Source organism: Rhineura floridana, chromosome 10, assembly GCF_030035675.1.
Source record: "Rhineura floridana isolate rRhiFlo1 chromosome 10, rRhiFlo1.hap2, whole genome shotgun sequence".
Taxonomy (NCBI): domain Eukaryota; kingdom Metazoa; phylum Chordata; class Lepidosauria; order Squamata; family Rhineuridae; genus Rhineura; species Rhineura floridana.
The window spans coordinates 14,084,867-14,099,030 of record NC_084489.1 but is presented as its reverse complement, the minus strand read 5'-3'; the positions used below and the strand labels follow the sequence as shown (position 1 = coordinate 14,099,030).

The 14,164-nt window shown below is 39.3% G+C and overlaps 1 protein-coding gene across 3 annotated transcripts in view; it reads left to right on the top strand.

The window, feature by feature from the left end:
* AVL9 (AVL9 cell migration associated) overlaps positions 1–14,164 on the top strand; it is a 52,663-nt gene that overhangs the window by 12,464 nt on the left and 26,035 nt on the right. Inside the window, exons 2-7 of one of the 3 annotated variants that reach the window (XM_061586569.1) lie at positions 2,534–2,654; positions 4,721–4,806; positions 10,396–10,467; positions 11,566–11,655; positions 12,916–12,982; positions 13,530–13,570. In XM_061586569.1, the coding sequence (XP_061442553.1) occupies positions 2,534–2,654; positions 4,721–4,806; positions 10,396–10,467; positions 11,566–11,655; positions 12,916–12,982; positions 13,530–13,570 (477 nt within the window). Of the gene's footprint in view, positions 1–2,533; positions 2,655–4,720; positions 4,807–10,395; positions 10,468–11,565; positions 11,656–12,915; positions 12,983–13,529; positions 13,571–14,164 lie in introns of those variants that run through there. The other 2 variants (XM_061586570.1, XM_061586571.1) reach the window with 2 other exon arrangements.

The following is a 14,164-nucleotide window of genomic DNA, read 5'->3' as shown; positions in this document are numbered from 1 at the left end:
TGATGCAATCCTGGTAGACAGAAGTGTGGTCACATGCTTTCTGTCAGTTCAGGGGTATTCTTGAGTTCTGCATTCTGTGGGTAACCGTCCCTTGCTATGAATTAGAAATACATTCCTGATATAAAATGGAATAAATCTCTTCAAAGATGACTGGTAAATTACTCCATTTTAAGTGAAGCATAATTTCTGCTCTGATGCCTACCTTGTGACACTGATGTTTCCCATTCTGATAACTGCCTTTTGTGAATATGCCATAAAGGAGTAAGAGATCAGCTGATTTCAAACTTATAAAAATTTGTGACAGAATCTTAGCTGAATTTGCATTTCTTGATTAGCTTTTAGTCTTGAGACATTTATCATAAAATGATGATTCCCCAGAGAACTAGGGGTTTCCACTTGTAAAACATGATATCGAAGCCCTATTCTCCAGAATCAGGTTTTCCATAAAACAGAGGCTTTGTAAGCAACTCTGTACTTGCATAAATCTGTCATTTTAAACATCAAATATAGTTCTTAAATGTATTATTTTATTGAAGAAAAAAGTTACCTTTTTAATGTACTGAGATACATTTTTAAAAGGAGAATGACAAGACTAAATGTGAAATAATATAAAAATGCTCTGGCCTTAACCTCAGTTAATAAGATGCCAGACTAAAAGAACTTGCATAATACTTCAGGTGGTCTTACATTTATGGCATCTCTTTCTATCCAGTTTATATTCCTACCCTGAAATTACTATATAGCAGAGTGGGCAGCATAAGAACTGTGGACTCATTTTGAATGTTCATTTTCTAAATTGGTTGGACTGGTCCATCACAGTAGAGCTGCATGGGTCCACCGAGGCCAGGCAGCTTTGGTAGTGTAAATATAGCACATAGGACTGATATACCTGAAAGAGTTCTTGTATATTGCAAGATATAGCAGTAGTAGAAGCAATAGTGGCAAGTGGACTACTTGTAAGTCATAGTCCTATGCACACTTTTCTGGGATTAAGCCTTAATAATTGAACATAGTTGGACTTGCATCTAAGAATTTTGCACTCTTGCTCACTTCAATTTCATAGAGTAATAGAAAAGTAGAATCGGAAGATGCCTGTTAGGCCATTGAATCCAACTCCTGCTCAATGCTGGAATCCACGTTAAAGCATACCTGACAGATGACTGTCTAGCTGTCTCTGGAATGTCTCCGGGGTTGGAGAGTCCACCACCTCCCTCAGTACTTGGCTACATCACTGTACTGCTCTTAGGAGTTTTTTCCTGATGTTCAGTCAAAATCTGGCTTCCTGTAACTTGAGCCCATTATTCCATGTCCTGCATTTGGGGATGGTGGAGAAGAGATCCTGGCCCTCCTCTGTATGACAACTTTTCGAGTACTTGAATTTCAATGTTCAGCAAAAGGTATACCTACCCCTTGAAGTGAGCACTGAAGCCATGCTTTTCCTTTGTTGTTAGTAAACTGTATGCTGGCTTTAATGTTTGTTGTACCATTGTAGTGTTTGAGCCATTGAATTAGTGTCCCAAATAAATAAATTTTATCTGTTTTGTTGCTGTTGTTGTTTAGGACTAAACTATTTTGTGCTTATCCATCTTGTTTCTGAGGCAGATTTCTTTTTATTTTAATGAGTTATTGAGACATTGAATTTTTGGTGGAATTCAGAGGTGATGAACTGGAAGGGATTTTGGCAGAAGTACAATCAGCCCCCATCTTGTGGAGGTACTTGCACTAGGGGGCTCTGATGTACAGTCAGAGATTAAATACATGCAGAAGTCTGGCTCGTTAATTTCAGTGTCATGTTACTTTAAAAGAACCTGATAGGACTTGCATTTTACCAGACTTTAACATAGCAATACCTTCCCTGAAATGGCTGTATGTAAAATATTCAACCACTTTTTCACCATTTTAGGGTTTTATTTTTTTTAAAGTAGAGGGGAAGGAGATAGTACTTGACTTTTAATTCCTTACAGCAGGAAATATGATCTAACTTGTTCCATGAGCGAGCACAAAGGGCAGTATCATGGGGATCCCCTCCCCCTTGCTATTTTGAGAAATTATCTGCATTTGCCCATTATTTGCAATCTAATACATTCTGCAATGTGTTTTAATAAATTTGATCTCTTCAATATTGCTTGTATGTTTTGCGATTATTAGATATCATTCTCTGTATTTTGTCGGCGTGCCCGTGTTCCACCTGTCAACAAGTTTGATGTTCTTGTGAAAGCTGCTCTTTGACTTATCTAGCATTTTCATGGGAGGGATATTTACAGTAAGCAACGGTCTGAAGAACTGGTGATGTCCTACTTATTTCTGTTCCACAGATGAATTCCCCCCTCCCCTCTGCTTTCTTTTTCCTGGTCCTTTGCCTTCTACTATTTGCTGCCTGTGGTTTTTGTTCCTCTTTGTTTTAAGGAGCAGGTGTACAATGGGATTGTTTACCCATCTTACACTTGGATATCAGATGACTGACTGCTTGATTTGGTGGTCAGCATTCTATTTTGATGCCAAGGTTCACATAACACAACATGTCTCTTTGCAGGTTGAGTTCTCCTATCCTCCCCTAGTCCCAGGAGAAGGCCATGACAGTCACACTTTGCCAGAGGAATGGAAATACTTGCCTTTCCTAGCATTGCCAGATGGTGCTCACAACTATCAAGAAGGTAAGAAGGGATGGTTGCATCCAGTGCTATGTGGATTATGTGATCGAGCTTAACAAGAGTGGAATTTGTTATTGTTTGAATAATTCATCACCCTGAGAAACGAAGCTCCGCTCGCCGCGCAGCTGACGAGCGGGGCATGATTGCAGGTGGGGGTGAAGACGCTGCCCCCATCTGTTAATGGGGCAACGTCGCGCCCGTGATGTCAGCGCGACATGCAGTGTACGGGGCGGGGTCTATAGGACTATTTGAGTCCAGCCGCCCCTTCCACCTTCCTCTTCTGCTGCTCGACACCCACCCCGCCCTCCCTCTTTTAGAGTGGAATTTGTTATTGTTTGAATAATTCATCACCCTGAGAATCTCAGCATGCTTTTTAAACCAGAAACCAGACTTCTAGCCCTTATGGCAGCAAAAGTAAAGCACAAAATATTCTGCAGAGCAGAATAAATTAGGCAAGACACCAAGTATACAAATTTGGTATAAGATAGTAGTGGGTAGCATACTAGTTGGTTAATGTTTACCTGCTTCTACTGCACCAAGTGAAACATTTCTGAATAGCGCAGCCCAAAGTGCAAAGGCAAAACACAGCTGCAGGCCAATCTGTTGCTATGGCAACAAGCCATTAGTGCATAGTTTTGGTAAAAGCAAGAGTAATGGTTATAAAGCTATAGCAACAAGGCAATCAGACATGTTTAGTCGAAAGCATTCTCCTGGGTATGTATGCTTTCACTGTCAAGGTGTAAGGCAGCTGTTCCTGGAGCAAGTACTTTCTTATTGCAAGGCTGCCATTCCAGCTATTTGCTTGATGCTCTTTGTAAAGTAATACTGACAATTCTAAAATTTCAGTTGATCATGAGAGATTTTTAGAGGACTCATTTCCCCATTTGAAATGGAAGCAAGAGATGGTGGATACGAGCCCCATCCTAGTCTGCTGTTAAAAGGTCTGATTAAGCAAGTTCTTTGCACATTTATCACTTTTCTCTATACCTTTGCCAGATTTGGCCTAGCGGCTGTGTGTGACACTTGTGACAGTGAAGATTCTAACACAGATTAGCCAAGTTTGTGTAGGGACTTGGAATTTTTATTTGGTTGAGAAGCTATATAGTTTGCTGCCCATCTTCTGTGAGGAAAGCGAATGTCGGTTTGGCTAAGATTAAAACTTCACATATGGGTGGGTGGTTGCTGAGGACTGGGAAATCCTCGGACCGAGAGGAGCTAAGGACTAGGAAGCCTAGAGGCAAAGTAGCTGAAGGAAGGGTGCAGAGCAGGCAGTGGGCTGAAAGAAAAACCCTGGGGAAAGGGATAGACAGTGTACTAAGACAAGTTGTAGCTGATGCAGAGGCTCTCATATGTGGAGGGGGAGGCAGGTTTGTCAACAGACAGGGTGGTTAAAGGAAGTTGAATAAAGTAAACAGCAGAATGCAAAGCAGGAACCCAAAGGAACAGTGAGTGGTGGAGGTATGAAGTTGAATAAAGGCCAAAAAAAAAAAAAAGTTGGGCTGAGGCAACAGTGAAGTTAGGGCCTAGAAACAGGAGTAGCTCTCATTAGTGGCCAGAAGGAAGCCAAGAAAGAAGGGAGACAAAAGGAGGTATGGCTAGGAAATTCTGTCAGTTGTTGTTTCTGTTGCCATTGCAGCATCATGACATTGTGACCTGAAGAGGGTATCGAGAGGCCACAAACTGGTGGTGCTGAGTTTTACCTATTGATTTGAACTAACCTGTCACTTCGTTGGCAGCATGTTTATAGTTCCTGAACTGGAACGGGAAGCAGTAGCTGTTCCTTACCCCTGCTGTCTGAGGTGCATACCCAACTGTTATAAAAAGATCCACTGGAGGATGAGCAAAATGACTTTCCCCCAAGGGCAGCAAAATAGCTTGAACAAACTCTGCATGGTATTGCAAAATACCCATGTAGGCCCATGTACTGCCTGGTAGCCCACACAGTTTTTCCTGGGCATGTTACATTAACTTCCAAATTGGCCCTTAGAGTGATACCAAGTAGGGTAACACTGTAGAAACAGCATGATACCTTATCAGTGAATGGTAAGGCAGCTTGTTTCCTCTTTCAGACACTGTGTTTTTCCACTTGCCACCAAGAAGTGGAGATCAAAGTACGGTATATGGTGTCTCGTGCTATAGACAGATTGAAGCTAAGGTAATTATACTGCAGTTGTGTGAACATTAAAAAAAGAGTTTTGTGCAGCAACTTGGGTAGCCTTCCCCAGCCTGGTGCCCTCCAAAACTGTCAGTTCCACAAAGTATTGATACAGGTGTTTGCAAAATGTGAACATCGGGTCTTGGAGGCCTGAATTCTTTTTAACAGCTGGTTGCTGTAATCTGTTTCATGCATTGTAATGGTGCTAGATATTGATTCTAGAAGGGGTGGGTGAAACTCCCAAGGAAAAAACAGAAGGAAGGGACTTCAGATACTTAAAAAATAGTAAAGTAGACTCTTCTTTGATACACGGTCATAGTCTTTCTGGAGCTTCTTAGGACAAAAGACTCGGACTTTTAAAGTGTGTGTGTTTTAGTTATTGCATAGCAAAAAATGTTGTTGTTACATGCCTTCAAGTCGACTCTATGAATCAGTAACTTCCAAGAGCATCTGTCGTGAACCACTGTGTTCAGATCTTGTGAGTTCAGGTCTGTGGCTTCTTTTATGGAATCAATCCATCTCTTGTTTGGTCCTCTTTTTCTACTCCCTTCTGTTTTTCCCAGCATTATTGTCTTTTCTAGTGAATCCTGTCTTCTCATTATCTGTCCAAAGTATGATAACCTCAGTTTCATCATTTTAGCTTGTAGTGACAGTTCTGGTTTAATGTTTTAACACCCATTATTTGTCTTTTTCGCAGTCCATGGTATGCACAAAGCTCTCCTCCAACACCACATTTCAAATGAGTTGATTTTTCTCTTACCCACTTTTTTCACTGTCCAACTCTCACATCCATACATAGAGATTGGGAATACCATGGTCTGAATGATCCTGACTTTAGTCTTCAGTGATACATCTTTGCATTTAAGGACCTTTTCTAGTTCTCTCATAGCTGCCCTTCCCAGTCCTAGCCTTCTTCTGATTTCTTGACTATTGTCTCCATTTTGGTTAATGACTGTGCTAAGGTATTGATAATTCTTGACAAGTTCAATATCCTCATTGTCAACTTTGAAGTTACATAAATCTTCTGCTGTCATTACTTTAGTCTTTTTTATGTTCAGCTGTAGCCCTCCTTTTGTGCTTTCCTCTAACTTTCATCAGCATTCATTTCAAATAATTACTGGTTTCTACTAGTAGTATGGTATCGTCTGCCTATCTTAAATTACTGATATTTCCCCCTCCAATTTTCACAACCTCCTTCATCTTGGTCCAATTCCACTTTCTATATGATATGTTCTGCATATAGGTTAAACAAATAGGGTGATAAAATACACCCCTGTCTCACACCCTTTCCGGTTGGGAACCAATTGGTTTCTCTATATTCTTATGTAGCAGTAGCCTCTTGTCCAGAGCATAGGTTGCGCATCAGGACAATCAGATGCTGTGGCACCTCCATTTCTTTTAAAGCATTCCATAGTTTTTCATGATCTACACAGTCAAAGGCTTTTCTGCAATCTATAAAGCACAGGGTGATTTTCTTCTGAAATTCCCTGGTCCGTTCCATTATCCAGCGTATGCTTGCGATATGATCTCTGGTACTTCTTCCCTTTCTAAATCCAGCTTGGTCATCTGGCATTTCTCGCTCCATATATGGTAAGAGCCTTTGTTGTAGAATCTTGAGCATTACTTTACTCGCCTGGGATATTAAGGCAATAGTTCAATAATTACTGCATTCCCTGGGATCCTCTTCCTTTGGAATTGGGATATATGTGGAACGCTACCAGTCTGTGGGCGATTGTTTAGTTTTCCATATTTGTTGACAAAATTTTTGTCAAAATTTGGACAGATCCAGTCTCAGTAGCTTGTAGCAACTCTATTGGTATGCCATCTGTTCCTTGTGATTTGTTTCTTCCAAGTATTTTAAGAGCAACTTTTACCTCACTTTCTAAAATTTCTGGTTCTTCATCATATGGTTCCTCCGTGAATGAATCTGTCATCCTTGCATCTCTTTTATAGAGTTCTTCAGTGTATTGCTTCCGTCTTCCTTTTATTTCATCTCAGTCAGTCAGTGTGTTCCCCTGTTGATTATTCAACATCCCTAACATTGGTTTAAATTTCCCTTTCATTTCTGTAATCTTTTGGAATAGGGCTCTTGTTCTACCCTTTTTGTTGTCCTCTTCTATTTCTATACAATAACTATTGTAATAGTTCTCTTTGTCCCTATGTACTGGTCGCTGTATTGTTGCATTTAGTGTTCTGACCGTGTTACTATATCCTTTGCTTTTGCTTTCCTTCTGTCTTTAACCCTTTTAAGAGTTTCTTCAGTCATCCATTGAGGTCTTTCTCTTTTGAACTAGAGGTATTGTCTTTTTGCATTCTTTCTTGATAATGTCTCTGACTTCACTCCATAGTTCTTCTGGTTCTCTGTCAACAAAGTTTAAATCCTCAAATCTGTTCCTTATTTGATCTTTATATTCTTCTTGGATGTTATTTAAATTGTATTTTGGCACTATGATTGCTTTGTTGTTCTTCTTTAGCTTTACTCTGATTTTCAATACGACCAGTTCATGATCTGTACCCCAGTCTGCTCCTGGTCTTGTTTTTGCAGAAAGGATGGAACTTCTCCATCTTCTGCTACCAATTATATAATCAATTTGATTTCTGTATTGACCATCTGGTGATGTCCATGTGTACAGTCGTCTTTCGGTTGCTCAAAACATGTGTTTGCAAGAAACAAATTATTGGCTTCACAGAATTCAATAAGTCTTTCTCCTGCTTCATTTCTGTCTCCTAAGCCCCATTTCCCCACAATTCCTAGTTCTTCTCTGTTCCCTACTTTTGCATTCCAGTCCCCCATGATTATTGGGACATCTTGTTTTGGTGTGGGATCAATTTGCTCCTGTACTTCTGCATAAAATCTCTCCAATTCCTCTTCTTCTGCTTTTGCCGTTGGAGCATAGACTTGGATGATGATTATGTTGATAGGTTTCCCGTTTAATCTCATTGATATCACTCACTCAGATCTTGCATTAAAGCTCCTAATTGCTTTGCTACATCACTTCTCACTATTAAAGCAACCCCATTTCTTTTTAATTTCTCATTTCCTGCATAAAATATTTTTTGTAGTTGCCTGTAAATGTCCCATTTCCTTCCATTTTAATTCACTCACACTAAGTATTGTAATGTTGATATGTTCCATTTCTTGCTTGACAATTTATAACTTTCCCTGGTTCATTCTTCTTACATTCCATGTTCCTATTGTGTGCGTCATACAACTCCGGACTCTCCTTTTGCATCTGTGCGCATCAGCCTCTGGGCTTCCTTTCGGCTTTGACCCAGCTGCTTCATTAGTCACAGCGCTACTCGTAATTGGCCTTTGTTCTTCCCCAGTAGCTCGTTGAGTGGCTTCTGACCTGGGGTTCTCATCTTCCAGCACTATTCTATTCTACTTAAAAACAGAGTTTTTACAACGTAATGCAAAACCTAGTTTTGCCTTCAAATGGAATTTGAAACTTCTTTTCATGGGAACTGTTTGACTTAACATTTGGCAAGTGTTGGTTAACTTTTCATTGTGACCTTTGTTTCAAAGAAACCATAGTCTATGTGAGCAATAGTTTGGTTGGATGAAATGATAAACTGTGGCTAAGCAAAAATTAAAGTGAAAGGTTTTGAATTTTTCCCAGTAACATGCAAGGAGGAGGGGAGAATGCACAAGCCTCTTCGGTTTGTTCATGTTGCGCTGGTTTAGCATGATGTCCAAATTTAAACATAGAAACATTAGATGAGAATCCATCTGCAGAATTATTGGAATGTATTGAGATCATTACAAATTTACCACAGGCCTATTCCAATGTAACATTCAGTGTTTATATGGTCATTTTTGTTGGTATCAGATGTTAGGTGAGAATATATTTTTAGTTGCAGTCCAGCTTAGCATGCCTCTAGCTATCAAGCAACACTTGATTTGTAGCACATTGTCCAATAATCTGAGTTTCATATTTGTGATGTGTGTTTCATTCTTTTGATGAATTACTGGATGACTAGGTCTTCTATATAACTGTAAATTGTTTTGGGTTTTTTTCTTCTTTCTGTGCAATCTTAGCTTTAAAATAATCAGCTTTGAATACCTGGAAATAATTCCTGCCTTCTTCCTCCTGAGAATTTCTAGCTTGTACATTTTATATGCTAATGTCATTGCCCTATTATATTTCAGCAGCCTTCATGGTCTATTAAATCTCTGCATTGATTTCATAACTACAAACTGCAGTTGTTGCTTTTGCTTGTGTTCAGAGGATACTACAATAAAACATTTGAGGCAATGAAACAACTGTGTTATTTCACTGTGGCTGTTGTAATTTTACTGTTCCTCTCATCAATTACTGTTCATTAAATATGCTTTTTGATACTTTAACATGGGAAACACAAAGCAAATATATTTTTCTGTGTGAATATTTTTCAACATATCTGTCCATTGGGAACCTGATGCCATCTATGCTCCCTTGCTACTTTGTGCAATTTGGATGAATGATAGGACAGTATCACATCTGTCCCTGCTCTTACAGTCGCCATGTGTAAGAACTGTTGATTTTGGCCAAGAAAGCAACTGACCTTATGACTTCATTCACACATAATTCTAGACCATGGTTTAATGTTACAAGGATGAGCCTGTGTGAACTTTAGACTTGTAGTCCTATGCATGCTTTCCTGGGAGTAAGTCCTATTGACCTTAGCGAGTAGACATGCATAGGCTTGATTGCCCCATAAGGATGGAGTCCGCAGCAACATTCTCTTGCCCAGGAGAGGTGAAGGCTGTAGTTCAGTCGTAGAGCATCTTTTGCATGCATAAGGTCTCAGGTTCAATCACCTACATCTCCAGATAAGGCTGGGAGAGTCCCCTGTCTAAAATCCTAGAGAGCTGCTGCTAGACCATATAGACAATACTGAGCTAGATGGACCAGTGATCTGATTCACTATAAGGCAGCTTCCTGTTCCTAAAAGTGTGCTTTATTTTTCAGAATTAATATATGTATTCACATGTAAGCTTGTGGAAGATTAATAAATACATTAAAATTGATATGACTAATAGGGCTGCCAAAAATGTAAACAATGCATGGAAACCTGTCTCCCCATCCCATGTGGCTTAGTCATGCTAAAAAGATCCAGGTACAAGACAGAATTCTACTCTTGTATGGTCTTTAACAATCAAATTGGGCCTAATTTATGATTGGTTTAAGATAGGAAGAAGTTCCCACATATCTATCACTTTGGAAGAAATTGTTGGGAATGTTAGGTGTTTCAAGCAAATAATACCTACATAAAAGGAATGAAAAGCAAAATAAGAAAAGGAATGGGAAGAACTGGAGTTGGATCCAACAGAGATGGTTGGATCTCCTCTCCCATTACTAAAAGCAAATCTTTTCACTCTGCTTTTCCCTACTGACCCCTCCTCCCTTTTACCTTCCATCTTCTCCATAATGTGTCTTGTCTTTGATCAGAGAGTGAACCTGCAGGCAGAGCCTGTCCTGGTTTTAATTTATGTAGACTGCCCAGTTGTTGATTTTATGAAAAATGTCACTACATGAATATTTGTTTTTGAAAGGCCTATGAGTAAAAATATGGTAAAAACTTGTTCTTTCTTATTAATTTTAAAAGGCTCTGAAAGTACGGCAAGCAGATATTACCCGAGAAACAGTACAAAAAAGTGTCTGTGTTCTAAGTCAGCTGGTAAGAGACAGTGGCATGTCTAAAAAACAGTTTATTTTTGGGAACTCTCTTTCACATTAGGCACACTGTTATTGAAAAGTAAGTACTGAAAGCCAAGACAAAGGCATTATTTCAAAATGGTATTCTGATAGAGAAATGCTGTCTGCAAGCTTTTAAGCAAGAGCATTTCTAATGTAATACCTCCCAGAATATTTTTTTTGTACTAGGACACATAGCACTTCTGTTTAAAGTACATTAAACTCTTTATCATCCCTGAAATCTGTGTGACCCATCACTGTACAGCTGGGAAACTGAGTCTAGAGTGTGATCTGCCCAGTTCCCAGTCTGAGACCCAGTAAAGACGATGTATCTATTAGGCCACATTAACTCCCTGAACAACAAGGTCTCTCCCAAGATGCCTCTAACAAGACCATCTGATGTAACAGCTACCTGATGTGAAATCCTTTTTATGAACATGTACATGACATTCAAAGTTAGATTCTGGAGTCAAATTCCATAAGGAGAGAAAGAGATTCTGTATGAAGAAATTGACTTGGGCAAGAAAAAAAATATTTATTTTATTCATTTTTTACATTTTTATTGCACTTTTATTCAAGGAACTCAAAACAGTATTCATGGTTCTTCCTGCCCCATTTTATCACAACAACCTTATGAGGTAGGTTAGACTGAGGGCCAGTGACTGGTCCAGACTTACTCAGTGAGCTTTATGACTGACTTGAACCTTAGATTTGAACCTGGGTCTCCAACACTGTGACCATCACTGTGACCACACTGGCTTTCAAATGGAGCAAGGTAGCCCTATCATGTCTATATGTTAACATACTATTATTTAAGACTTTGAGTAATAGCATACTACTATGATTGGATAGGAACACTATCATAGTAATAGACAACTGCTGTCTTTTGAAAGCAGGATGTTGCTGAACAGAATGACTGACATAGTCAATCTTTATAAATTAACTATTACCTAATGCAATATTTTTTGAGGAATGTACAGAATAATCAGATACTAGTGTGTATAATATGTTACAAAGGACAACTGTTTGTGTCCTTGACTGCCTATCTTGATGTAACATGATGATGTGTTTGTCTTGCAAGCCTCTGTATGGGCTACTCCAAGCTAAGCTGCAGCTAATTACACATGCCTATTTTGAAGAAAAAGACTTCTCACAAATTTCAATACTTAAGGTAAGTTTTCAGTATACAAAGTCCCAAAACTTTGTAAAAGGTTACAGATGTTTGGGCTGTCTTGTGATATTGATCTATGAATGATGGAAGAACTTCATTATTATGTATCTGATTGCTAAACTTCAGCAAGGTTAAAGTTGCCCTTCATTTCCACCTGCATAACTTCCTTTTCAGTTGAAGTGCATGGGGAAGCCAGTGCAGAAAGAGGAATAGGTGAACTCATTGGAGTCCATAGAAAGGTAGAAAGGAAGGCCATTAGCTTACATAATTTACCTTCAGAAGGTCCCAGGGTCAATTCTTGTCATCTCCAGGTAGGAATGGGCAAGGCTCCTGCCTAAAATGCTGGGGAGCTATGGCTGGTCAGTCATTGGGGTAGCCAGTATCTGTGCCTTCTAAATATTGTTGGACTCATATCATCCCTGATTGTTGGCCATGCTGTCTGGTGTTGCTGGAAATTGGAGTCCAACATCATCTGGAGGGCAAAACATTGGTTATCACTGGTATAGACCGTGGCCATACCAGCCAGACTTGTGGAATCTTTGTTTTTTTACGAGAACCTTGAGGTCCACCTGGTGCAAAAGACACATACTTAGAATTAAAGAATTATGAGCTCAGGAATTTGTTTTGAGGACCAGAACTAAATGGAAGTCACAGTCCTTCCACACACAAATCCATTCCTGGTTACCCCAAGCTTCCTTCATTTCAGCAGAGAGGAGGAAACATTCATTTTGTTTCTACCATTGTTTGATACTTGGGAGTCAGAAATTCTTGCTGATCTACTGCAAATTACCCAGAAATCTATCAGTAGATCTCTTCTGCCCACCTCTGGTGTAAACTGCACTAGGTAGACCAGGGGTCTGACTTAGTACAAAGAATCCTAGAATGAACCAAGCAACTTGTTCTGCATACTCAAAGAAGTTTTGTGTTGTCTTTCTAAAACTGCATTTTCCCCATACCCCATTGCAAACTAGAAGTGAGGATTTTCAAATGCCATTTATGGTGTGGCATATAAAAAGGATAAAAAAATGGGTTCATGGTAGCTCTGGGTTTTACCAAAAGGAGCTCTTTGGGTCCCATCCCAAGCCTCCAGGAGTCCATCAGATTGATGTCTATGTCTTTAGTGACTTCTTGAAAATAATGTCAGACCTCTTAGGAGTAGTATTTTGGTAGATCCTTGTAGTACACTAGCAGTTTCATTTATTTTCTGGTAGCTGACTTTAAAAAGTGTTTTTAGTGCTTTAAAAATTTATGGTTTTTCAGGAACTTTATGAGCATATGAATAGCTCTTTAGGAGGAAGCTCCCTGGAAGGATCACAAGTTTATCTTGGTAAGCAGTATTTACTAAATAACATAATTGTTCAATTTTTGTTTCCTAAAGTACTTTATCTGTATTAAAGTCTAATGTGTCTGAATATGTGCCTGAATAATGTGCTAATTATTATGATTACTTTTCCCATCAGTCATGGAGCGAGGTAATCGTATGGCCCCATAAACCCCATCAGTTTTCTCTTTTTTGTGGGATGCTTGGCATTTTGGTTACTGTGTGAGGTGAGCTGCTCAAATGCTTGTTCAGAATTATGTTTATTGAAAAATGAGTGGATCATTAAAAGTATATTAACAAGAGAAATGTCATATAATGTTCCTTCCACCTGGTTTTAATAGGAAAAGGCAACTATTATTGGTAGTTAAAATCCAGTTGACCCTTGTGGTCAGTGAAACAAATAGTTCGCACAGATTCTAATTCCTAAGTACTGGAAAAATAATATGAAATCTTTTAATTCTGCTTCCAGTAGGTTTCTCCATATTTATAATAAACAGGAGATAAGAGCTGTTTACTCTTATTAAGATGTGCTGTTTTGCCCTCTGTATTTTAGGTCTGTCTCCACGAGATCTTGTCCTTCAGTTTAGACACAAGGTATATATATATATATATATATTTCTGATGTGAATCATGAGGGAAGTACATCTGCCTCTAACTGCTCTGCATTTGGCAAGCAGTGAAGATGCATCTATTCCAGCAAGGTTTATTAGGGGATTTGTTTTAAGATGTATTGAGACCTCTGAATATGTAACAGTAGTCGTCCAGGGACTCAAGGGGTGTGTGTCTTAGACCCTTTACTTTTTTGGGAGCAGGGTCCCTATGTCTCCAATATCCTACAAGATATCAGCATGAAAGGGGAGCATATTAGCTACTGAGAAGAACCTTCTAACATTCTTGCTTCTCCTGTCCTGCTGATTGGAACCAATCAGAGTGAACGGAGGTAAGTCAGCCATTGAAAAGACTCTTCTCAGTAGCCAATAGTCTCTTCTTTCATGCTGATTGGCTCCTAGGGATGTCTGTTGTTGTGGAAGAAGGCATTAACGAGGTTTTCATTCTCAACCCAGCAGCAAAACACAACAAAAGGATGGGAGGGGCATGGTTGTGACTATCATGAAGGGGCGTTACACTTCTGAATTTGCCACTACACTGCTGGTAACCGTTAATGTTCTGAGGCTGACAGTTGGCTTA